The 26,778-nt window shown below is 39.8% G+C and overlaps 1 protein-coding gene across 3 annotated transcripts in view; it reads right to left on the bottom strand.

Annotated features, from left to right (window-relative positions):
* BMPER (BMP binding endothelial regulator) overlaps positions 1 to 26,778 on the bottom strand; it is a 239,641-nt gene that overhangs the window by 154,978 nt on the left and 57,885 nt on the right. For all 3 annotated transcript variants that reach the window (XM_037510112.2, XM_037510106.2, XM_054692465.1), the window contains exons 5-6: positions 26,438 to 26,528; positions 22,560 to 22,642 (exon numbers count right to left, since the gene is read on the bottom strand). In XM_037510112.2, the coding sequence (XP_037366009.1) occupies positions 22,560 to 22,642; positions 26,438 to 26,528 (174 nt within the window). The remainder of the gene's footprint in view (positions 1 to 22,559; positions 22,643 to 26,437; positions 26,529 to 26,778) is intronic.

The following is a 26,778-nucleotide window of genomic DNA, read 5'->3' as shown; positions in this document are numbered from 1 at the left end:
GGGGAGGGTCCCACATGGTGCTCTCCTGCTGCCCGCTGCTCCCCTCAGCAGTGTATTTCGTCGGTCTGCCTGTTCTGTTCCCTGCTCTGGTGAATTCTCTCACCCTCCCACCCTTCTGATGGTGCCCAGTGCTTGTATAAATAAATAAATAAATAAATCTTTAAGAAAAAAAAAGAAAAATTAATAGCCTTCCTAATACTGTGGCAGATATGAATGTTCTTAATGTTCTGGAAACAGAATCAAAATTATACAACAATGTGCTAGACTAAAGAAGATGTCACAGGAAATGACATCTGGGCTGAATTTCAAAGATAAGTAGAAGAGGAACAGAAGGGGGGATAGCAAACATAAGACACCACGTGTCAGGAGTCATGGAGGTAAAGAGCCAGCACATACTTGCAGCCTGTGGTTTATAAGATGTGTGAGGAAGGGCAGTTGGAAGTAGCTGTTTAATTGCTGACCCTGGCAGGAGGGAGGCAAAAGGATGGTACCTTGTCAGAATCACCTGGAAGATCAACTTCCTTTTCAGATTGCCTTATTTCAACAATAAGAGCAGAATAATAAGAAAAATCATGAAAACTTACTTTCATAAATCTTAGCATGGGAAAGGCCTTCTGTAGGGTAAGGAAAAATGTCAGGCTTTTCTGCCCTCCCGCCATCAGGATAGATGATGGATCCTTGTGGTCCTGAATGCATGCCTGATGGCGGGCACCTGGAATAGGGGGTGGGCATAGGTAGATGGGATTCACCTGGGCTGAGACTGGGCTTTTAAGGTCGGCATCACGGGGACGCCAGCAGAAGCCAAAAGAGAAGCCAAGAAAGAAGCAGCAGAAGCTGAGAGAGAAGCAGAGAAGACCGGAGAGTGAAGACTTGCTGGGGGTTGGGAGGCCTGCCAGCCTCCCGGCCCCCTAGCACCCCTGCCTGCCGTGTACCTGGTAACCCCAATAAAAGACCTGCAAAAAACCACTGAGGGCTCCAGGACTCCTCCTTAACCCGGTCTGCTGGATCAGAAAACCTGCACCGTGTCCAATCCTGCCCTTACACCTTCCATGACACAAAATCCACAAGTTATTAAGGAAAAGTCACATGTATTTAACTACATAAAAAGAAAAATATTTTATATGCATGAAAAAAATACTATGGAATCAACTACAAAAAGTTGGAAAACGTAACACATATCACAGAGAAGGGCCAATTTCTTTAATTCATGAAGGTTCTTAGAAATCAATACACAAGACCAACAACCCAGAAGAGAAATAAACAAAGAACACTTCACAAATATGGAAATAAATATGACTCAAGTATCATATTTCGTCAATTTTAAGTTTGTTATATTTTAACATTTTTGAAATCTGGAAAAGTTTTACACAATGGTTTTGAATTTGACTTGCAGTAGATGAAAAGATATTAATCTACAACTCATAGTAAGAAAAGACCAAATTAAAACTACAATAAAAATTTTTCATCCATCATATTGACAAAATAAAACAATACTCTATTGGCAAGTTAGGGACCAACAGGTGCTCTCAAACATTACTAGTGGAGGTGAAAATCATTATAGCTCTATTGGAGAACAGTTTGGTAATTCCCAAAAATCAAGTAAAATACATACACTCTTTGATTCAACAACTCTAGTTCTAGGAATTTATCCTAAAGAAATATTTTCACATGTGTAAAATGAAATAGGTACAAATGTATATTAATTACATCATTGTTTATAATAGCAAAATATTGGAAGAATATATACTTACATTCATAAATAAATTACCCTATACCCATGGGTAAATTATCATATATTTATATATCTATGTATATAAATATATGGAATAAAAAGCAGCTATTTAAAATAATGAGGCAGGTCTTAAATAACTTGATTTGAAATAATAGTAGATATATAAGTGTATAAAGCAACATAGAACAGAGTATAAAAAATACTACAATTTTAAGGATAACAGATACATATAAAAGGAAAAGAATATGTTTTATAGCTGTTAATGCATAGACTATTTGTGGAAGAATATGTGAAATCCTGGTGACTACGTTTACCTCCAGGGAGAACTAAGGGCCTGAGTGATAGGGTGGAACACTTAATTTTCAGTATTTACCATCTTACACCTTAGCAATGTACATGTGCATGTGAAACTTAGTCAAAAGAAATAAAATTAAAACTTTAATTTTAACATAAATAAATTAAAAATTATTAAAATAAACAATTATTAAAATTAATAAATAAAATTAAAATTTTAATTTTAACATAATATGCAAAAAGCTTCAAACTACCCTAAGAGGAGTACTATACAAAGGGTTGAGCATCATTGACTACAATAAGCTCCTCATTGCATTGATGAGAAACTCCATGTGTGACCAAACGATTTGCTCAGAATCCTTGGATTATCTCAAAGTCCTTTCTAATGCTAAAATTCTAAGATTTATCTTATATTATTTATCTTAAGTACAGTGAATTAGATATGACAGGTCAAGGTTTAACTACCATTCATGAATTGACTTAATCAAGAAAAAAAAATCAGAAAATCATATTTAGCGGGGTACCTAGACAGAGAAGAGCTGGCACATGGGAATAAGTGGAAAATCCTAAAGTTCTCCAGAAATCTCCCTTATTCTGGCATGTTATTAATTTCTAGAAGAAAGGTACAATCCCAAAATATGCAGATTGGGTGCTTTTGTATCTGTGTCAATGGCACTAGAGGTAAAACTATGGCCACCAAATTCATGAACTGTTTATCCCAAAGAAACTTCTTTTCTTCCAATTGCCTCCCAAAAAGAGATAAATGGCATCAGAAAGGTGTCCAGGAACTGAACTATCACTGCAAATAACACATCTACATTATCAGCAAATAACACACCTACATTTTCAGCACATCTCTCGCCACTCCTGGAGACTAAGTGATGTTCATCTGTCAAATCTAGCCTACTGCTAGTTAAGCATCATATGTCAGTTACCCTTCCTGAAAAGTGCCTCCTGCTCCCAGCAGCAGCAGCTTCACCCAAAGTAAATATCACAGATTGGCAATTTTAATTTCTGGAGTACTCATCAGATTTAGCTCTGGTTGTTTGTGTCTGCTCTGCTTTCTGGTTTTATCATTATTCTTCCTCTTTTCCTTGTCAAATGACAGGTGTATCCTTTACCCTGAATCCTAACCAAAAACACATGATGATTTCAGGGATTCACTTACACACTGTAAAACCTAATCCTTAATTAATAAGACATAAACCAAAATCACTCAGAATTTAAAGATACTTTATCTTCATTTTTCTAAAGATCCTAAAGTAAAATTAGTATCAAATATGTACATTTGTATATAATTAGAGAATACAGTAATTATTTTAGAAAAAAATTACTTTAGCCCCTATACTAGATATCACAATACATAAATAAGAAAAAGGGTGAAATCAAAATTCTGCATTTTTAACTTCATAGTAGAAAAATAATATGTAATATCAGGAAGTTTTAAGTATGCAGGAAAACAAACACTTAGGAAATTTAATATTAATGCAGTATTACTGTCTAGTATACATTCTATCTCCAAATCTCCCCAATGTTCCTAATAAAGTCTTTTGTGGTATTTTTCTTCAATCAATCCAGTCCATGATCATATATTACATTTAGCTGTCATGTCTCTTTCAGCTAATTTAATATAGAACAGGTGCCTATTTATTTATTTTGCTTCACAACACTAACATTTAAGAATCTGGACCAGAACTGAATTTGGAATTGTCTGACTGTTTCCTCATGAAAAAATTCTGGTTAATCATTTTTGGTTGGGGTACTCTGGTGATGTTTCAATCATGATCTAAGATGACAAGTTTGCTTCTTTAGAACAGTGATGCTACTTTCCAATTTTACGCAAATATTTTTAAGTGAAGTATCAGAAATATGTTCACCCAGAATTAATTTGTTAAAAAAAAAGGACATCAATATCTTCTCAAAAAAATTGTACACCAGACACTAAAAGAGTTATAACTCAAAGCATCAGCAATCAGTTCAGAAAGGGAATACCAATGTGAAATCTAATCATTTGGTCCAGTCAAATCTGAGGGTTTCTTAACTACCAGTTCCTCTTTTCATTTAACAGAGATGTGAATTTCTATTAGTTATTAGTAGAGCTTGAGGTCCAATGCTCCCAGATATATGAATGAGGCAACAGTGAGCCATATTCTAATCTCCTTATTTAAAATCATTACACACTTCACACCTGACATTTTCTCTCACGTTCTCTGTTTTTTCTCCTTTGCACTTTTTGCTCTCTGACATACATATATTTGCTATTCTCCTTGTTACTACCTAACTCCCCTACTGGAATACAAGCTTCACAAGGGTGAGCATTCTTATATATTTAGTTCACTGTTATCCTCCCAGCTCTTAAAACAGAGCCATAACCTAACTTCTGTTAGGTCATTGCAAAACTTGTCAATACATGAGTGAATGAATGGTTTCACTTCCCACACCAAAATGTGCCAGAATTATCAGCGCACTCAGGACTTGGTATATTTGAGCCACACAGATCCTTTTCAAATATTACCTGGTCACGCTGTCCCTAAACCCCCTTTCCATTATATCTTTTTCCCCATGGGTACTCCACATGTGAGAATTATGAGATTCATGGGTTTATTACAGAAGAGGATAGCAAATGGGCATTTAGTAGATCAGAAAAAGAAATCATTATTAGCCAGTTTGCTACAAATACAAAACTCTTACAGATCTTGACCATGAAGCTCTGGATATGACAACTTCCACTAAAGGCTTACAAAGTCTCCAACTCATTTCCAATCATGGCTACCTTTCTAAGTTCTGAGGAGGCAGAGAAATAAAAAGGTACTTGGAAGAAAGAAATTGAAGGAAAGATAAAAATAAAAAAGACTGGGGATAAAACGATTTCTCTGTGACCTCCCTCCCTCCTTCCCATCATGTCTTGTCATCACCACTATCCAGGCCCAGGTTTAGCATAGTTCAACATCAGCCTTTGAAATTCATTTGGCCCATTTAATGAGGGTTGTGGGAAGGATAGGAACTGAGTCACCAACAGACTGAATATCATCTTCTCTGCTCAATTACAAGGTCTCACCCAAGGGTCCCAGAAGGAAAAGGGAAATTGATTTTAGACCAAAAAAAAAATTCTTTCTCTAAATAAATTCAGAAGTCTTTGTCAAACTGTTATCTTTCGTAAATATAGTAAAACCTTTCTCACAATTAAAATATAGAAGTCCAAAAATTATGCATGATATAAATAAGGTTCAAGAACAAAGCTTTCTATGATGCTATTTATGGATAAAGAGCTATGTTTTTGAAGTTTGAGGTTGCTGGATTTAATCTAAAACTACCTTACCAAGCCATGCACAAGCCACAAGTCCTTCTTGCTTTAAAATTCTAGGGTTCCATTCACCAAACTGCGGGTTCTCAGCAGATGCAATCCACTGTGTTTCCCATGCCCAGCCAGGTAAAGGAAAGCAAAATGAGAATCATCACCTAAAAACTTCCATCTTGAGTTTTGACTCATAAGTTGTTGACAAAAGTTTGATTTCCTCTCCGGGAACACATAAGAGAATGGTAAGAGGCCGCTCCACTGCTAGAAAGAATGACTTACTATGAAATGTATTTACAGGCATTGCCAATTTTATGTTCAGGGACTGAGAGCAGGCAGGGAGGGAAGAGAGAGATGCCGAGAGCATCCAGCTAACCTCCACACCACAAGCCACAAAATCCTGAGAGAAACCCTCCCACCCTGGAGATTTCCCTCCTGCAGAGCCCTTCCAAAATTCTTGGAGGAAAAACAAGACAAAAGAAAGCTTTTTGGCTTCTAAATTAGACTGGCTGGTCCGTTGAAGAGTCGGGCAGCCTCTGTGCAAGACTCTGGCTTCTGACAGGCCCTCCCTCAGCAGTCAGAGGATCACATCTCATCGATTGACACCACGGTTAGCTCTGCTTCCCGCAGACACAGCCAACGACAACAACCCATCCTATCACTCAGCCTTGACCCGACACACATGTTCACACGTTCCCAGGGACTCTGCTAAAATTGACAAGAGGACTGTTTGAAGTTTTTGTGGATTTGTAAAGATAGAGGAGGTTATCCAACCTACCCTCATTAAATATTCAAGTTGAGAGTTACTAAATTTTGAGAATTAATTCCTAAGTATCTATTTCTGAAAAAGGAAAAACATTCAAGAATTCATGAATGTGAATCCACTCTGACATTTCAAGAAATCACCCTTTAAAAGTGAGTAGTGTTTGCACTTGAGAGCTGACTAGACACCAACTGGGTTTAAGTGACCTGGACAACAATATAAGGGCCCATTAGTGGTCCTTCCAAACCCAAATAAAGTTAATGCATAGTTAATTTGGTTGTGTTTTCCAAATAAGCAAAGTAATTCCATTTGTCTTGGACAGGGTGGTATTTAGACTTTCACAAATGTTAATAACTGTTGGTTAAACTAGTAATAGAACTCTGAATTCTTACAAATAGCAAATGCTTTTTATTGTTCATTTATCCATCCATTCAGCAAATGTTTGCTGAGTGCTACGGTCTGCCAGCTTCACTTCAAGTAATGGGGATAGAGCAATGAAGAAAATGTCTCTGCGTTAATGGATCTTATCTTCTACAAGGGGTGGGGGCAGGGGAACCACATAGAGCAGGTGAAGGTAAAAAAATACCAGAAGAAGTAAACAAGGTCAGTTTAATAAGGAGTGTCTTTCAGGTGACAGAGGGAGCTGATAGCAAATTAGTGTCATCATTTTAGACAGTATTTGTTAGAAAAGGCCTCACTAAGAAGATGACATTTCAGGAAGGCCTGAGGAAGAAAATTTTAGGCAGATTTCACAAAACAAGATCTGCAGCTAGTATTTACTGGCATGGTCAAGGAATGACAAGGAGTCCAGTGTGTCTAGAAAGGCATGTGAGGGGGGTGTCTTAGAGACAGGATTGGGAGGGAGAGCTTTGGCTTTAACTCTGAAAAAGAAGACATGCCCTTAGAATTGCTCTGGCTAGCAACAAACTTCCATCTTCATCTTGATTTCCTGGCACAATATCCACTGGGCACACCACAAGTGGAATGCTAATGTGGCATGTGATGGGACTGGTCAAGAGGAAAGGTCCTGTTTTCTGTGAGCAGACTAGTCCACTTTTTAATCTTTAGAATCGGTTCGGCCTGTGCAGTCCAGGATGTTAGCCACTAACTACAAGTGTTATTGTGTACTTGAAATTTGGCGAGTCTGAAATAAAAAGTGCTGTAAGTGTGAAATATACACTGGAAGTTAAAAAGCGAAAAGAATATAAAATGCCCCATTGATATTTTTATAATACTTACATATTGAAATAAGACTGGGATATATAAGGTTTAAATAGTGTGTTATTAATCTTCCTTTCACCTGTTTATTTCTTGCTTTTTAAATGTGGCTACTACATATTTAAACATTACATATGAGGCTCACTTTGTATTTCCATTGGGCTGAGCAGGGTTAGAATACTAGCAGGCTGCTTTAATCTTCCCATTTACAAAGAAGCACTAGGTAAAATGCAGCTGCTCCTTCAATGGGAAAAAAAAAAAAAAAAGAATGACTCTGACTGTAAAATGCTGTCTCCCAGAAAGCAAAAAGAAATGCACTGGCAGCTGAAGGTGAAGAGGCAACTTCTGCACAGTCTTTGTGTGAATGGTAAGAACCAAGACACTAAGAACTACCTGGTGGGTTTCTCCTCAGAAAACCAAACCAGGAAACTCTGGTTCAAAGTTCAGGTTTGATGTACAAATGAATACATTAAAAAGAGTGAATTTAAGAAGGTTACCACTGAAAGAGCAACCAAAAATTATTCAGCCCAGCAGGAAAGGGAAGCACCAACTAAGTATGTACTAGGTCGGGACACTCTGCATATACCATGCCATGAAATCCTCACAACCATCTGGGTCTTCTTTTATTTAAAAAGATGAGAGTGAGGGTTTTGGGAGTGCCAAAGCCCTAGGGATTCTCTGCAATTTTCTATTTTGTTTCTAAGAGGAGAAACAAGGAGTCTACTTACCCTTTTTGCTTTTCAAAAAACCCTTCATGGGCCTCCCCGGTGGCACAGCGGGTTGAGTGCTCCTCTGTGAAGCTGTCCGCAGCCTCTGCAGCGTGGGTTTGATCCCAGGTGGCCAGGGAGCTACCCATATGGCGCAGCAAACCTCTTCTGTCGTGCCCGCTGCTCCCCTCAGCAGTGTATTTCAGTGGATCTGCCTATTCTGTTCCCCGCTCTGTCTCTGGTGAATCCTCTCACCCTCCCATGCCTCTGGCCTATATCCCAGTTTTTGTATAAATAAATAAAATCTTAAAAAAAAAATACTCTTCATGCATGAAGAGCTTTGTGGGCCCTGTTTACTAAGCAGCTATATAAGAGAGGGAGAAGAAGGCTGAATTGGGGCAACCAGGTATAAGATGGTCAGGCAGTGGGGCCAGAGGCCAGGAGGCAGGGAGGCCTCCAAGTCCCTGGCAAATCTTTACTCTTTCTCTGGCATTATCTTGTGGTCTTGCCTCTCACAGCCATTGTTTGTTGGCTTGTGGTCCCTCTGCCGCAGCCATTTCTGAGTGATGCCGCCCTTATAGCCTCAGCCTCCAGGCTCAGGTATGCCCAATTGCGCATGCCCAACCCATACTCCAGGTGTCCACCATCAGGCATGCATACCTGGAGCCCACGCTCACAAGCACCTCCTGCATTCAAGGCCACAGGTGATAGTCACAGAGGTCAGCAGTGTAAGAGCCTGACCATCTTCATTTACCCTACAAAGGCTAAAGGTTCCTGGGTATTTTTTGCCAAGCAGTGGTTCCTCGCTTTATGAAAGAAGAAAGTGAGTACAGAGGTATATTCATTTGCTCAAGGAGCAGAGTTGAATTAAATTTCTGCTCCACTGACTATGACAACCACACCCTACCACCAGGCCTATGTTCTTCAATAGGGTGAGATCCAAGGTGAAATATAGAGTGCTCGCTGCTGCTCCCTGATTTTGCTAACACGATGGCCATGCCTACCCCACCCATGGGAAACTCAGGCTCCTCTTACCAATATTTGGACAACACTTAGACTCAGGAAGGAAGCATCACCGGAACATGTGCCCAGGCCTCAAGGAATCGACCACTAAAAAGGCCAGGGGGCACACTTTCCTTGCAGAACCTCAACACTCTTCTAGAAAATAATCAATCTCACACTGCCTGGTTTTACAGTAATGTGCAGGCACATCAGGTTACAGGAATGCCTTTCCACCTCTGAGTTATGAACTTAGGAATGTGTAATCAACACAGGCACACTGAACCCCACTCATTTAACATCAGTATAGACCCTATAATTTGTGTCCCTTTCCTGGCTCTCAGTCCATCCACTTTTACTGCCTTTACCCTTGCTTAGGTCGGGGAGAGAAAGAGAAGAAAGCTTTTGCAACTTCTAATTGTTATTCTACAAACAAAACCTACAAATCCGCTTCATGGTGAAGAATGTCATGAGATCCAAAAATGGTGTCTCCAGCTTCTCATTCTTGACATATTGGTGGTACCAGACATATCTTAACTTCAGAGAAGCTTTATGACTGAAGAGTCAAAAATAGCTTCTCTTTATTTTTTTAATGCAAGTTGTATGGTTACAATAAAAGGTAATAACTTCTTGCATTTTTAAGTATCATTTCTAATAACAACTATTTGAAAATGGACATGACTTAATTTGTCATAACTCATATGTTAAAAAGTGAACTTGCTGTGCATAAATTTAAAAATAATTAAGTAAATTATAAAAATTAGTGATGAACTATTTTTATTTTAGAAAAAATAATGTTGCTAACTGCCATTTACAGTCTGTCAAGTACTTGCTCTCTGGGAATAAAGCTCTTTTCTGAGTTGGGGAATTATGAACCTATCGAAATAGAGAAGTTCTAATAAGTGCTTGTTTTACTTACGGGGAAACTAAGTCTCAGAGAGGCTAGTGGAAAGGTGCCAAGTTACAAAACCAGTCAGTGACAGAAGCAGGGCAGAACTTCAGGTCTTCTCATAGCCAGGCCAGTGATCTTTTGCCCTTAAGAATGTCTCCTAAGGAATATAGAACTCATGCATATTCAAAAACCACTCAAAACAATATAGTAGCAAAGGGAAATTTTTAAAAATAACAAAATCTTCATTGTACTTCTCTTGCTGGATCAAGTGATTTTCTTAATGATAGACGTTTAGAGTAAACATTCAGTTTGGTTATAAATGAAATCTTGCCCAATATATGAAAATTTTTGTGTCGGAAAAAATCCTCTTACAGTCTGATGTTTTTCTGGCGTGTGTTCTGTTCTTTCAGTTAGTGGGCCTAGTTATTAAAGACAGCTGTTTCCATTGTTTATGAATATTATGGATGCTGAAAACCTAATAACAAAACCAAAAATTCTCGAGTCCCCTCCCTCTCCTTTTCTTCAACTTGAAACTGAAAAGAAACACATTTCCCACCAATGTCAAGAACAGTCACTCCTGTCATCTACCAATCAAGTTCATAAACTCAGACTGGTAAGGGCAAGAACCCTAAGTCAACGTGGTCTTACAATAAAAGTATGAAGCTGTTCTAAAATCTTGTTTTGTCAAATTAAAGCATGAAAAAACTAAGGTATGTATAAGTATAAATAATGTGATGAGAGTAATTTTTCCATTCTTTTGAAACTGAAAAATAACTTTTCTATTATTGAATTTTGGTTCTTAAAATATGACTAAAAAATACTCCATAATGAATAACAGTTTTTATTGATGTTTGAGTACATTACAAATTTATATTTAATTAGGCCAAAAATGAAATAGGTACCCTACCCCCACCACCAAAGAGAATGCCCTGGACAAACTATTTATTCATTATGAATGAACTTATTCATTCATAATTTCCCTTTCAATTCATTTTTAATATCAGTTGTTTTCCTTGTGTTTAATTCCAGCAACATTCAGAGTTTTTAAAAAGTCCTTATAAAACATCTGGAACATAATAGTGTTGCTCATGATCACCTTGTCTGCTATTTATGTGCATCTTAGAGAACAAAAGAGAGGTACTAATGGAAAAAGTAGTACATAGAATTAAGTGATTGATGTGTTTGATGCTGTATATAACTTGTTTATACACTGCTTGGTGCTTCTTACACAGGTTCCCAAAGGTCCTAGAGGCCTAGTTCATTTTCAAATGAAAATTTGAAAAAGTCTGTTCAATTTTTGAAGGTGACTCTTCTTCAATACAACTAAAGAATTTACTTAGATGGCTGTAGAAGCAGTGATTCACTGCTATGACTCAGACATGCATTTTAGAAGACAATGTTGGATGTGGCAGGGAAAATAATCTACTTATATGTGTTTTGTGTTCCAGTATCCCCCAATCCTTGGGAGGACCGTGGCTGCTTGTGATCCAAACACATGGCTGCTTACACTAAACAAGTGGTACCATTTAAAATTCCACTCAAAGGGAATGGTGGTAATTGAAGCCATTCACAGGACCACAAAGGCATTGCCACCCTCCAAATTGAACATTTGAACGACATTTAAAAGGTGCCAAAATGTGTAATCAATTCATTCAAGAGATATTTCCTGAATATCTAGTGTGCATGAACTCTGGGATGGTTATTTGAGGAGAAACTAAGATAACAATGAAAATGAGTTGAGCTGCTTACTGAAGCAGGCTGGTGTACTGAGATACTGCTGAAAATTGAAGAAAGGCAGTTTAAGGAGGGCTGGAGATGACAGAAAATGTAAGTGGGAGGTAAAGCAGAGGGCAGTAAGAACAAATTATTGAATGGAGAGAACCCTGAAGCTGAAACAAGGGATAAAATAAGAAGAGCATCACACCCAAAGATGGAAATATTTTAAAATTAAGTTGTCCAAGGAATAATGAAGAAAAAGACTAATAAAAGTCTGGAAATATTCTAAAGTCTTATAAAACTAATATTTTATTTTATTTTGGTGACAAAGTGGCATCTTTCCTTTACTCTTTTTAATGAATGTTTCCTTTCTTTTTCTCCATACCGCAGAAAGCATGTTCTTGCACTTGCCAAGAGGAGACAGAGCTCTCCATCCTCACTTCACCCTCTTCACGCAGCTATCTAAAGTCTTCTCACCCATTTTTTAAAATACTTTGGGTAGAAACCTACCTAAATCAGAATACAGAAAGTTCTAGATCTCTTAACTCATTTTAAGAACATGGATACTAGAATCAGAACGTGTAAGGCTAGGCATTTAATCCAAAATTAAATTGTTGTAAGACACTGTACTCAAAGGTGTGAGGTACAGATGTTGATATATAAGGTGTTACATGATATGTAAAGCTGATATGTTATAAATCAATATTGCTTCAATAAACATTGTTTTCAAAGGTGTGAGGTATATTAGGACTGTCCACAAGAAACATAAATCTAAAGCACAGGCCAAGGAGAAGTAGAAAGGAGTGGGAGCAAGAGGCTGAGTAGACCAGGCCTGGAAGGCAGAAGGAACACTTCCCACTCTGTGGCAAGGGGAAGGACAGCTGGAGGAAGACATAGAGAAGGTGGAAGGCGCAGAGAGATGAGTAAGGGACGAAGCATTGCAGAAACTCAAAGAATCACTTCAATGTAGTATGGGAACTAGTACAGAAGGTCATTATCTGGAGACAAAGGACTGAGATGGAAAGAGAGGAGCTTGAAAAAAGAAAAAAGCTTGGATTCATTAAATTTGGAAGCTGACAATGTTGACTCACTTCTCTGTTAATGCATTTGGATCAAGATTTGAGGAGAAAAGATTGGAAGAAGACACAGGATTTCAGCAAACCGTGCCATCATCCAACAGACAATATACACATTAACTACACATGACATTGTTTTCTGAGTTTTAAAAAACCTACCTTGACAGAAGATTAATATCCTTCATATATACATAAACTTCAACAGAACTGCAAGTACCCCAAAGAAAAATAAGAAATAAAAACATACAATTTACAGAATAAATATGAATGACTAATAAACATATGATAAATGCCCAGTTTCAGGAGTCAAATGCCAATGAAAACAAGATCCCCAAACAGAAAAATGATTTTGATACAGGAAGATAAACATCTAGGTACTGAAGACTGGAATGTATATTAAGATATCATTATATGAGGGGTTTTAACAATCCACACACACCCCTCAAAATGTCAGTTTCCTTAACTCATTATACTTCTATGAATTTAGCCTAAAGAAATAGAAAAACAAGGGAAGATGAATTTTCAAAGATGGTTGTTGCAATATTCATAGTAGCAGGAATGTCAATATTTTAACACAAGAAAAATGATTAAATAGGTCATAATATACTTACAGAATATTATGCAACTATTAAAATTATATTAATGACTTTTGTTACATACAGATAAATTCATAATGTAATGTTAAGTGAAAATAGCCAGGCAACTCAACAAAAAAAAAAAAAAAAAAAAGAAAAGGACTGGGAAATAAAACTTCCACATATATAATCTTATCTAGACATAAAATTATATGTAAGCATGGAGGGAAAAGGACAGAAGGAAAAAATCATATTAATGGTAATTACCTTTGAATTGTACATTTATTTCTATTTTTCATTACATATGGGCTTTTTTAATACTCTTTTATTTGGCACATAAAAATGTTTCAGATGGTTTGATAGAGGGATTATATTTAATAACAATACCCAAATCAATAGATTATAATTGTCTGGAGAGTGAAACCCCTTCATCTCTGAGTGCTCAATGCCTAATAGCGTCTAACACAGAACAGCAATTCACTGTTAAATAAATAAATGACTGGTTGACCATAGAGATAAGTGATGGGTGGAATTATGGAAGAATGAATAAATTGTTAGAAATTCTTCAGAGTGTAGTAAAATCTATACCCATTTGGGATGTTTAGGAGATCAAAAAGGTTTATACCATGTGATAGATCTTAAAAAGAAAAAAAGGAGGAGGGAAAAATAGCAGGAATGATTTTTGTAGAGATATGATGAAGTGAGATTTAATTAAGTTAATATTTCTACTAACAATACCTACTCTAAACCACTCAATTTTCTGAATGCAACTGCTTCTTAGCTATATAGGGGAAAGCAATTGTTCAAAAGCAATTATATAGCTGCCCCCTCATTCTATAAGGAGGTTGAATTTACATACACAAAACCACTGAAACTCTAGGTGAACTCAACACCTCTATAAAATAATCTCCAGGGAGGGCAATCCAAAATTGATGCTTCAACTCCATCAGTAACTATTAAAGGAAGAGATGAGCCCCATCAAGTAAACATGTATTTCTCTCCATCTTTGGAAGCAGATGCAATGAGGATGGCTCTGTCCCAGCAGCTCTCACATTTTCTTTGTGTATTCATCATTTCTTGGCAAGGAGACGCACCATAGATCAGAGTGTCTCCACTCTCTAACTGATGTGAGGGTAACAGATATGTGATCTTCATCCACTCTGGCATCACAGTGACATATACTTAGGCTGATTGCCCAAGGCTGAAATCTGGTATAAGTTTAAACTTGCTTAGACTTGTGAACCTCAGAACGAAGTATAATTCTCATTTTTATTGTGCTAATACCTCTTGCACCAAATTTGGTATTCTTTATAGATGCTCCAATCATCATGATTTCTCACTCAAATGCCTAGTTTCTCTTCATGCCACAGATTCAAATTCCTTCCCCAAAATCATATATATTTCCTCAAAATTACACTAGTTAGTGGGAAAGAAAGGCAGAATGGAGAGCGATGATATGGGACTTTATAATCAGACAGCTCAAAGTTTTGATTCTTTTTTAATTCCTTGACCTTAGGCAAGCTATTAAACTTCTCAAAATCTCAAATTTTCCTCAAAAAATGAGACTGGGGCTTCCTAGGTTGTAGGATAATTTTGCAATTGCTTTTAAAGCACTAGATGTATCTTGCACAGGCAGCTATAGCAGTGATTATTCTCAATAATTTCTCTTTAAATAAAACATTTACTGATGTCTTTTCAAACTGCTTTATTCCTATATATACTCAAATGTCATAGAAAAAAAAGTTCTGGGCCTCCCCTGGTGGCGCAGCGGTTGAGTGCTGGGCTGCAAGGCTGCCCGCAACCTCTGCAGCGCCGGTTCGTTCCCCGGCCACCGGAGAGGGTCCCACAAAAAAAAAAAAAAAAAAAAAGTAAAAAAAGAAAAAAAAGTTCTTTTCCAATCATTTTTCTTATCAAGCTCATGTCTAAGAGGTTGCTTCTTGTGTGGAAAACTAACTTTAAAGAGTGCTTCTGCAATAAATTATATTAAAAAATAATTAAAAATCACCATAGGGCCTCCCTGGTGGCGCAGCGGTTGAGCACTGGGTTGCCAAGCTGCCCGCGGCCTCTGCGGCGCTGGTTCAACTCCCAGCTGCTCCCTGGTCACCGGAGGAGGGACCCACATGGCACGCAGACCTCTCCTGCCGCCCGCTGCTCCCCTCAGCAGTGTACTTCGGTCCCTCTGCCTGCTCTGCTCCCTGCTCTGGCTCTGGTGAATTCTCTCACCCTCCCGCGCTTCTGACTGTACCCAGTGCATGTATAAACAAACAAACAAACAAACAAATAAATAAATAAAACATGCCTCTATTAAAAAAATGCATAAAAAATAAATAAATAAAAATAAAAAAATAAAAATCACCATAGAATTCACCAAAAAAAAGACATATAGGGGTTAAAATTCAGGGTGTAGCCTGATATACACAAGAGGCAGGATCGAAGTGTAATTTAAAATATGCAACAGTTATTCCCAATTTTTTAACATCAAAAAAATTAAACTCCCTATCGGTTTCAGTAACTTGCCCAAAGAACTCAACTAGTAACACAAATTACTCAAGTAGGCTGTGACCTCATAAGACATAAAGTCCTCACCTCAATGTTTGCACTATGATATTCTAAACTAGGATATCATGAAATTTGCCCAATCAAACCGACCCCTTACACTGAAAGTCTCACCTTAAAACACACACTCCAGAACCTCATAAATATTCCACCTTTTCCCTCTTCCTTCCAAGATCCTATTTTAAGGCTCTCTCAGTGTAATGATCAATGACCATGGTAAACAAGAAATTCAGCTGTGCTTATTAACAGCTCATTGTGAATTCAAGAAGCTGGAATTCCATACCTCATAATAATGGTTGTACATTTATGGATTCAGCATTAAATAAAGCTTCCAATAGAAGTCTTAGTTAACAGGTAGATCACAACTAATCAGATTCATTCTAATATAAACTACAAGATTCAGAACTTCATGGTCCAACAAAAACAAGAGAAGCACCAGCCACTATTCTAAGCAAACTGGAGGCCCCTCTTTGTGGCCAAGAGCTGTCTAGCCCTTAGAGAAAAGTCTTTGATTTTTCAACTGACTTTCCAAAACCATAACTTTTTCGTCGCCAGGGTGATGGTACATCCACAATCTAAAACGGAACGCCACAGTAATGATACCGGTGTTTCAGACTAGTTTTGAAAATTACTTGGAGGGGTTTTGGCCTGCACTGCTTAGATAAACTGCCCACATTGATCTAATTCACTCAATAATTGCTCAATTCTTCAATTTATTGCTCAGACTTAGCCAAATATCTCCCCATGGAGAGAGAAGATATAATGACAGACTAACTAAAATGTGCCAAATTGCACATATTACCACAGTGAGGAGGAGGAGGCCCTGTGACAGGGTGCAGGCCATAAGGGTGCCGAGACCCCATGTTGGAGGATTAGAAGTGTGCCTGTGAACATGAAGCTTGGACTGCTGTGATTTCCATGTGACCACGGAAATTACCAAATGTCCCACTGCTTCCTATTACAAGGAAATGCAATCTGAAGCCAGACCCACTGGAAGTCTTCCCCATATTTCAGGGCAAGGTCGACTTGAGAATGGAGAATTATGCTCTTTTTTCAAAGCTCAACCACAGCAAGTATCCCAGATCATTGGCAAGTGCGTCCCACTGCCACCTACCTCTTCCTGCTGCCACGGGTAGTGGGAACCTTTGAGGCTTAGAGAACACTTTTCAAACAAGACATCCCCAGGGAAGTCATCCACATTCCATACAAAGCAATTTATCATAAGTGCTGCTGCAGCTGAACATAAATCCATCTTCCCTTCTGAGCTCATCCACTGCAATGTGCATCTCTCTATTCCCTACTGAATTCATAAAGACTAAATGTGCATGGGGCGGGGATAGATAACAAAGAGGAGAGAGGCAGTGAGTCAGTGAGAAAGAAAACAGAGTCAAACTAGCATTCATTCGTTCATGAATTTAACAATTATCAACACCCATTATGTACCAAGCCCTACAGATACAAAATCACCATTTTACCCTCATGGAGTTAAAATAAAATCATCACAAACAAAAATGTCAAATTATAAATCACTTTAGAGGATGGGTTACCCTAAGCGTTTAGCAACAGCTTCGCCCATGAACAAATGTTTGGGCTTCGCAAGATGAATGGGTATTAATTAGGTATGCTGGTGATAGGGAGGAGAAAAAAGCAAAGATATAAAAAAACAACCTAAGTAAAGGTCGTGAGATATTCAACCACTGCTCCTCAAACTTTATTTGGCGGGTGAATTCTCTGGGAATGTTAAATCTTGCAGATTTCAATTCAGTGGGTCTGGAGTGGGGGCCGAGAGTCTGCATTTCTAACAGGTTCACAGGTGAGACTGCTGAATGGATTCACACATTTTGTGTAGCCGGGGTCCAGAGGATCTGCTCAGAAGCCAGAGCAGAGAGAACAAGGAAGAAGCCAGAGCACTTGGCAGTCGTCTGCGGGGCCAGGTTAAACAGAACATCTTCAGGGATCTCGTCTAAGAGTAACAGAAACCCTGAGGATCTCCATTTCTTGATTCTCTCCAAATAACCTGCCTAGGAGTTTCATTTTCCCTGGGAGACAGCACTTTGCAATATATAAAGTGTAAGTGAGAGCAAAGGTGTTTATGGACTTCAGGACTTCTAAGAGCCAATAAAGTATAGCTCCTTCATCACAGACAGCCCATTAACAACCCATGTTTATTAGTAGAAATCCTCTGAACTTAATATGCCTTTGTCAGCAAAAGTAATTGATCTTGGCCAGTTAATTTGGCTGGTTTGCAGATGAAGACTTGCCACTCTTAAGAGTGGGCTCAGTGGGCTATATTCCCTCCAATTAGCAATTTCCAGGAGCACTGAGCCCATAGGGTTCTTAAAATAGTTTGGTAAAAGACACACAAGCTTCTCTCATTGGCACCTTGGCCCTTAGCCTTATAAGCCTGAAGACCTAAGGTTTTAGAGAAATACCTGTGTCAACTGCCACTATCCCATTCCCTGAAAATTTGACAGAACAAGAGCATATAGAACTATTTGCTATTGGGATAAGTAGTTAATAAAATCTCAAGCTTGAATGAAAGAGAAGCAAATATGTACTTTAACCGATGCTCACTACACTTCACAAATTACTATTTGCTCTGTCTTAAGAAAGAATCACCTTTCTATTTTTAAATGAATCTAGGACTTATTTGCATTGAACACATGCTGTAGGAATGTGCTCTGACATCACTGAGAGTCGGGGCCCCTAAAGGAATGCAAACTTTTACCACCTGATAAGTACTAGGACTTGGAAGAAGCAATTCTCCTTGCTCCCTTCTTTACACAATGGGTAATGAGGATGATACAGTTAACAATTGATAATAGAGCACTGCTACTCTTTTCTAGGTGACTCATGATGATATTTACACCTAAAAATGTTAGACGCTTTGCTTTGGGAGTGGATAAGAGCAAGATGTTGTGAAATCTCCAGATATCTTCAAATATTAACATGTTCTCAACTGTCTGGAATGCCATAGATACTGCCCCAATCTAAAACAAGGATGTAAAATCATGTGTAAGACATTTGTTTCATTATCTAAGGAATCCATCTCAATCAGATGAAGTGTCTTTCTGATGGTCTGCCTCTGTCACCACATCACAAAAACATGGGTGAACAGATTTTCACAAATTTAAAGAGTGTAAACAAGGGGGAGTTGCATGTAAAACACAAGCCAGATGGCATGTGCAGTATTTATTTGCGAATGGACACCTCGGAGAGCTTGGGATTCACCTACTAGAGATGGGTGCTAGCCAGTCAGGACATTTCGCTCCCCACGATTACAGAGGGGGTGTTTTGAGGCAAACAGCAACCTGACAAGAGTTGGGTATCTAGCAACAGCTGTTCTCCTGGGCAAGAAGGGGCTGGCCATCTTTTAAGCTCAGAACTGTCACCATTTATAAGACATTCCTGGCCTTCAGAGAGCTGCATCACAAGGCAGCAATGGTAAAGATGGAGAATAGCATCGCTAACATCACTGGTACCCACTGTGTTACTGTGTTAAGCCCCGAGGACAGAAAGATCAGGAACCAGAAGGGACCTGGGCCCTCAAAGTCACAAGGGCCCCTCCCCCACACCCAAGCCTGACCCACTGCAGCTAAGGACACCTGCTTCTCTGATGCACACAAAGTCTAACACAGAGAAGAGGAAAATGAACTAGTAACCTTGCTACAATGGCGTGTGTATGTATGTGTGTGTGCGTGTATGTGTGTGTGTATAGACAGAAAGCACCCTCCATGGTTGTGTGTGTGTCCATGGTGAGAGAGAGAGAGAGAATGAATAAGAAAATCTTGGCTGCCTCTGCCCCAGGGGAATGGAGTGGTCAGAGAGTTGTAGTGAGTGAGCTGAGGAGAGCTGATGCTGAAAAGTTAAGCATTCACCAGGTGAAGAAGAAAAAGAGAAGAATTGGGCCTCCCCTGGTGGCACAGGCAGTTGAGCGTGCTCTGTGACGCTGTCCACAGCCTCTACAGCTCCGGATCAATCCTGACTGGCCGGAGAGTGTCCCACATGATGCAGTAGACCTCTCCTGTCTCACCCGCTGCTCCCCTCAGCAGTGTATTTCATCTGTCTGCCTGTTCTGTTCCCCGCTCATTCTCTGGTGAATCCTCTCACCCTCCCACGCATCTGGCCTGTACCCCGGTTCTTGTATAAAAATAAATAAATCTTTAAAAAAAAGAAAAAAGAAAAAGAAAAGAATTGCAGAGAGGGATTGCAACATGAGCAAAGGACTGGAGGCTTAAAAATAATAAGTTTGAGGGCCTCCCCTGGTGGCGCAGGCAGTTGAGCGCCCTGCTGTGAAGCTGTCTGTCTGCAGCCTCTGCAGCGCCAGTTCGATCCCAGCCGGCCGCGAGGGTCCCACATGGCACGGCAGACCCCTCCTATCTCGCCCGCCACTCCCCTCAACAGTGTATTTTGTCAGTCTGCCTGTTCTGTTGCCCGCTCTGTCTCTGGTGAATCCTCTCACCCTCCCGCGCATCTGGCCTGTACCCTCGTTCTTGTATAAATAGATAAATAAATCTTTATAAATAATAATAATGTTTGATAAGAAGCTAGTGCACACATTCACACACTCTCTAGATCTAAGCACATGACCATCTCTCTGCTTATGTGCATGTGGTGTGCCACGTTCAACGCAGTCATGTTGCATTTGACTCCAGTGAGCTCCACCCACATCCTGTCAGCACACACCAGGCTTCCACCTCCCAGCACCTGCATTTCTTCTTCTCCTCGGACCCCTTTGTCACCTGAGTGGCAGACACAAAACCATACCTAGTCAACACTCCCTAGGAATAGGAGGTTTTGGTATAAACACATCTCATCTCTCTCACCACCTGGGCGGGAAATTCTAAGGCATCATTCTTGCATTGGCTTCAGGGTTTTCCCAGCAGGAGTGAGCTCTGCCCAGCATAGCTCCCTAAGTGAGCTACCCACTGGCTATGCCCTCACCTCTCTCCTCCACATTCCTCTACCAGAGGCTTCACTATTACCCACCATTACTACCTGCCAACAAATGCTTTACTCAGGGTCTGTTTCTGGAAAAATCCAGATTTACACATGTATTTATATTTGTCATCAAGTCTCTGTAGATTTGTAGAGGTGTAGTGGATGAAAAAGCTGCTATCCTTGCTGTCTTCTAAATTTCCTCCCAAGAGGACTGATTTATAGGACAGAATTGGTTCAGATTTAAAATTTTCTACCCAAATGTGCTTTGTGTTCCCTCCATCTACACAGGAAAATGAGATTAATAAAAAAGTTTAACAAAAAACTTTGTAACTACCAATATGGAAGAAATGAAATTAAGAAATGGGCAGTACTTAATGGCAAGTAGAAATCTTTTCCATAAAAAAACCCCATAAAGCTATTTAACTATAATTAGCAAGAGATGAAGCTGAGTCTCAATAAGCAAACTCATGTTCATCTTCATTAGTAAATTACTTTTGCATTTTATACACAATGTATAATATTAGTAAATTACTTTTATGTTTCATACATGAGGTATAATATACATGAAGCATAATATACATGAGGTATAATATAAATACATAATCAATATATTTATATTGATTTTCTCTCTCCTTCCATCTCTCCATCTTTCCCTCCTTTTCTTTTCTCCTCCCCATGCAAAAATCATCATCCTGGGTCATGTATACTTTGATCTAGACTCTTTAAGTTGTGTGTGCAATTGCACTTGGAACAAGGGGAGGGATTTTAGAGAGGTATTCCAAGAAACAACTATGTAGACATGTAAAATAAATGCTGTGATTTATGATCATCCACATATGATTCTACTTTGTTGAAATTAGGATGCTGGAGTTCCCCAGGTATATTTTGTAATTTTCTAGATGCACATTGTATGTTCTTTATTACAAAAGATTAAAACCTTAAAAATACAAGGTTGTCCTAACTCCCTACTGTAAATAACTTGGAGCAGCTGGTTAAGATTAGACTCCCCATCATCACCATTACCACCAAGGAAGTTATTTCAAATTTATACTATATTAATAAAAATGATCTTTTTGAAATTATAACATACACCATGTTCTTTTTTTTTGCATTCCTAAGCACTCTGAAAATATCCTTAGAATGTGAACTACAAATCAACGCTTAGAAAGGCAAGTCAGTGGCTTTGCCTCACTAATCCCTACTCCACACTGAATCCATGGTTCAGGGGTCGTTTCCTCCTGTCCATTCCCCCCAATAAAATTGAGCAACCATCAGATAAGTGTCTCTTATCCCACAGAATATACGAGGTATTCTCATCTGCTTCTTGTTTGCACTAAAGAATTCAACAGCTGCCTCAACAAGAAGCTTTGCCCCAAATGACAGAGAATCCATGTCTTCCCAAAGAAAAAAGCAGAAGAGAGAAAGTCAATCTCTCTCCCTCATTCTTTAGACCAGTAATTCTCAATCACAAACATTCTGATCTCTGTGAGACATTTGACCATATCTGAAGACAATTATGGCTGTCACAACTGAAGGGGTGAGTCTACTGGCATCTAGTGCACAGAGGCAGTGTTGCTGTTAAACTTCCTACAATGCACAGGACAATGACCAGCACAAGAATTCTCCAGGCCAGAGGATCAAGGGTGCTGCAGTTGATAAACCTGCCTTAGAATGATAAACTTTTCCCTCAGTTCCACAACAGAAGGGAAAGGAGGAGAAACTGTAAAGAGAGTCAGGGTTGCATGTGGTGTGTCCCAGAAGCAATTAACCCTGTAACATCCCCAGTGGTACTTACAACACAGGAACACTTGGTGCATCTGTTTCCTTCTGGCTGAAACTCTTCCCCTTCCCGATACTGCACACCCTCAAACACACAACCTAGAAAGCAAAGAAGGGTTTAGAAGCAGGATAACAGTCTTCAATCAACATGACTCTTTCCTTCTTCCCACTGCTCAACCATTTGTCACCTTCATATCCACCTACCAGCATGTCCTTTTTACTAAGAAGACAAGATTGTTACATCATAAAATAATAATGAACAGATGAATATAAAATATTGACAGAAACTCAAAGATGCTAGAAATAGTAAGATGGCGGAAGCCAGTCCCCTGTGGGAAGTAGCACCCTGTAGTGAGTCGCATGGTGTAAGGTACTCACCAGGACCACACCCAGAGCACATAACACAAACAGCTGATCCTTGGTGAGTACTGAAGGGCAGGCCAGCGCCTAGAAGGCCTTTATCTTAATCCATCTTCACAATGAGCCTATAAGTAGAGATTCTTGCCAAGGGCCCAGAGACGAAAAATATGTGACTCAGATAGAGGAAGTAACTCACACAACTGATAGAGGGCAGAGCTGGGACTGGGACTCAGCTGGAGCCCACGTTATGCAGAGCCAAGAAGAAAGAGCGGATGGCGAGAAGGAGGTGCTGCACAGGTTTTCGGTGTCACCCTATATACACTTTCAAAAGGGCTGTGCCCCCCGCCTCCAAGTTGGACTAAAAACAGAACCAAAAGCCCAGGGAGTATCTCTTATTCAGAAAGATGCTAATGACACTGCCATATTCTTAAGAAATCTCACAATGACACAGAAATCCTATGTCACATAGGCCACAGGACAACCGCCTAAGAAAGGCAAAGCCACTTTTCTCCAGACTGTCCCCACGAGAACTTTGCCAAAATAGATGAGGTTGCTTTTCACCTAGTAGAAAATGCTGGAAGCAGTGCTACCAATGACTGAAACTTAGCAGAGGGGGCTCTTGCAAAACTCTGACTCACATCCCTGGGAGGAAGAGTTCAGGACCTGCCAACTTCAGTCGTCAAAAGAGCATACCAGAATCCTGGAGCAGCTGGGTTCTGAGGAGGAGGAACCAGCATTACCCATTGCCAGCTGATCTGACCTTGAAACCTACTCATTTATAGCTGCATGGGGAACTCTCTGTTCAATTGAAAGCAAATGCTACTGAGTCTGAAGTTGAATAGTCAAGTGAAATATAGTTTAAAAAAAAATTGTCTCAGGAATAAGAGCCTACTGATACCCATACCCAGAGCTAGCATTCTACCCTCTCCTTACTATCCCCAGTGATGTGGAACATCTTGGGAAGCTTGGGTCTCTCCCAGTGGCTGTGTCTCTACATTGATAATAATGGCAGGGGACCAGTATTCTCATTCAATGGACACTTCCAATAAAGGGTCTTCAATTTTTTTCTATATATTTGCACCATTGATTCTGTCATACAGATTCCGAGGCAGATTAACCACATTAACATTTGACTATTTAAATAAAGGAACTTTAAATGGAAATTTTATGTAAACTATTCCCATCATAACCCACCATCCTTGAGCAAAGAGACAAAAAGGAAGGAGCAGACAACCAAGAATGCCCTAAAATCTGTTTCAGGAAGAAACTGACCACAGACTGTTACATGTTTGTCATTATGCAGAATACCATTCCATGATCAATGACAGATGCCAGTTGTGAATTACCAAGGCAAATACCCCAAGGGTTCCCTTGACTATCCCTATCTAGACTTGCTTAAGGCCTCCCTCACAAGACAAAGCATAATGCATTCTGCATGTGGGTCTCTCTGAGCCTTCTGATTTACATCCCAAAGGTAGGTCTCTGAAATTAGGAGAGAGAGTAAAGTTGATTCTTGACCCTATAACAGAGCTGACCCAGGAGTGTGGGTGGGGGAAGTTCAGAGGTGGTTATATGTGCCATGGGCATGCCTGCTCCTAAAGATATGCCTCCCAGGGCATCTGGAACCAAGCAGCACAATTGACTTAGTGTGCATGTGTGTGTATGAGGGCAGGTGGGTAGAAGGGGGTAGTGTAGCATGGTGATGAGGAAACCCAAGGGCTGGAGCTCAACCCCACATTTGTCCCTGAATCACTCATGGGCTGGGGCAAGTGCTTCTTCTCACTGGGTCTAATTTCTCCTATGTGAATTACAAACTGCATTTGTCCCTGACTGGATGGTCATGATGACTTAGGTTCCACAAAATGTACAATCATGGAGCTCAGCCTCTCCTTCCCCTGGAAACTCAACAACAAAAACATGAAAGAAACAATTGCTCAAATAGGATAACATTGACTACTGAAATAATTCACTATGCTGTTTAAATACGCACACTTTCAAAGGCAGCCTGGAAATATGACTCTCTCTTAAGTGAGGAGTTGGTTAGCTGAGTTGGTTCTGAATTGATAAAGCAAGTCTACTCAACACAATGGAATTCATAAATAAGAGCTCCTGTAACTTTTAAATGTATGTGGCATATATGATTTGCTCCATTATCAATCTCAAGCTTGTGTATCCAAAATCACCCTCTGAGAGTCTGATGGAATTGCTCTGGTTTAAAGCCTTGGCATCAAGATTTATCTTTTAAAGCTTCCCAAGTGATTTTATTGGTGAGCCTAAACAACTACTGATCGATCTAACTTACTATAGATTCCTTAGGCATTTAAGAGCATGGTAATGTGATGCAAAGCCTTTAATGTATTCATGTATTCAGAGAGGACAAGAACTCATTGAAACCCTGTCTAATAGATACAAAATAACTGTATTGTGGAAAGAATTCTTTTCAGTCAGTTTTGAGTCTTCATGTCAGTTTATCCAATCATATGAGCTTCATGGAAATCCCAACGTGAAAAGTAACTGTGGCGAAAAGGGACTATCAGACTGTCCAGGAGAACTCTGGAAGGTGAGAAGTAATGGAAAGTGATCATCCTTATCATTTAAGGATGAGAAAAGACTGCGCTTTGGAAGAGCCTCAGCCTGCGTGGAGCTGCAGGCGCCTGAGAAGGAACACACCATTTTTGCAGAGGGCTCCAGTGTGGTGCCTTAGCCATTTCCCAGGGAGGTTCACACAGCAAAAGACCCTTTGGAGCTTAACCTCCAAAAGCAAAGAGTAGTAGTTGTGAGTATCACTTCAGTTCTGGTGAGGAAAAGCACTCAGAATAAAGCCCCAAAACACAGAACATCTGGCTAAGGCTATGGGCCGGGGTTTAAGGGATCAGAAAGAATCTCTCGCCTCAAAATCCCCAGGCTCATACCTAAGGGCAAGAAAAGAGGCAGGAGGGCTTTGTAATCCTGTTCGGAAAAGTAAGAGGAAACACTCCAGCCACTAGAAAGGAAAGATCCCTTTGCTGTCAACTCGGCAGTGGGGCCCTCTAAAAAGACAGTGAGTCCAGCTAGTTGCACCACACTGAAAATTGAGACCAACAAAACCCTAGGCGAAATTCACTCAGGGACACAGCTCTCAGTTTTCAGAAAACATCTGGTCACCTCATCACCAAGGCAAGTTCTGGCCAAGGTATTGCAATATGAAGCAGTAAAAAGACATTTCTAGAAGCAAGGGAAAACCACAGCCTTTCCTTCCAAAATAAGCATTACCTGTGGCCCTGTGGAGTGGAAAGCAGGCCTCCCGAGCCTGGAGCATCCACATGCCAAGACCTACAGCACGTTGCATTCATCCTGGGCACACCAGAGAGTCCAACCGGACATTTCTATGCAAAGGAGTTTTCTCTCTAAACCCATTAGGTACACAGATGTAAAGTGAGAAAAATTCCAGTCAGAGTGGGAAGGAAATCATGCATCCTTTAGTGTACTCAGAAATTTCCACAGTATTGTGCTATACCAGGGAGACTTACAGTCTTACCCTTCCTGAGATGTTACCTGGACATGTGGGGCAACAGGATTCCAGATGCTTGGAAGGGTTTTTACAATGCACAGCACACCGCACCTCAGACTCTGTGACAACGCCTTCCTGAAAAACAGAATGCCACAAGCCAAGTCAGCCCGGAATGCCCCTGAGGAATATTCTGCTTCTGGAAAATAACCAAAGTAGTAGGAGACAAGCCCAAATGAGAAAGTGCAAAGCAGTGCTGGGGTCAGGTCCAGTGACACCAGGGAGGCACCAAGGAGGGCACCAAGGAGGGCAGAGCTCCCCATCAAGCTTTCAAACCCCAGACAGAGTCCCGGCACCTGCTCTTTTCGCTGTCCCTGCTCATTCTCTT

Source organism: Talpa occidentalis, unplaced genomic scaffold (genome assembly GCF_014898055.3).
Source record: "Talpa occidentalis isolate TD23 unplaced genomic scaffold, MPIMG_talOcc4v2.1, whole genome shotgun sequence".
Taxonomy (NCBI): Eukaryota; Metazoa; Chordata; class Mammalia; order Eulipotyphla; family Talpidae; genus Talpa; species Talpa occidentalis.
This window is presented reverse-complemented; position numbering and strand designations above follow the sequence as displayed.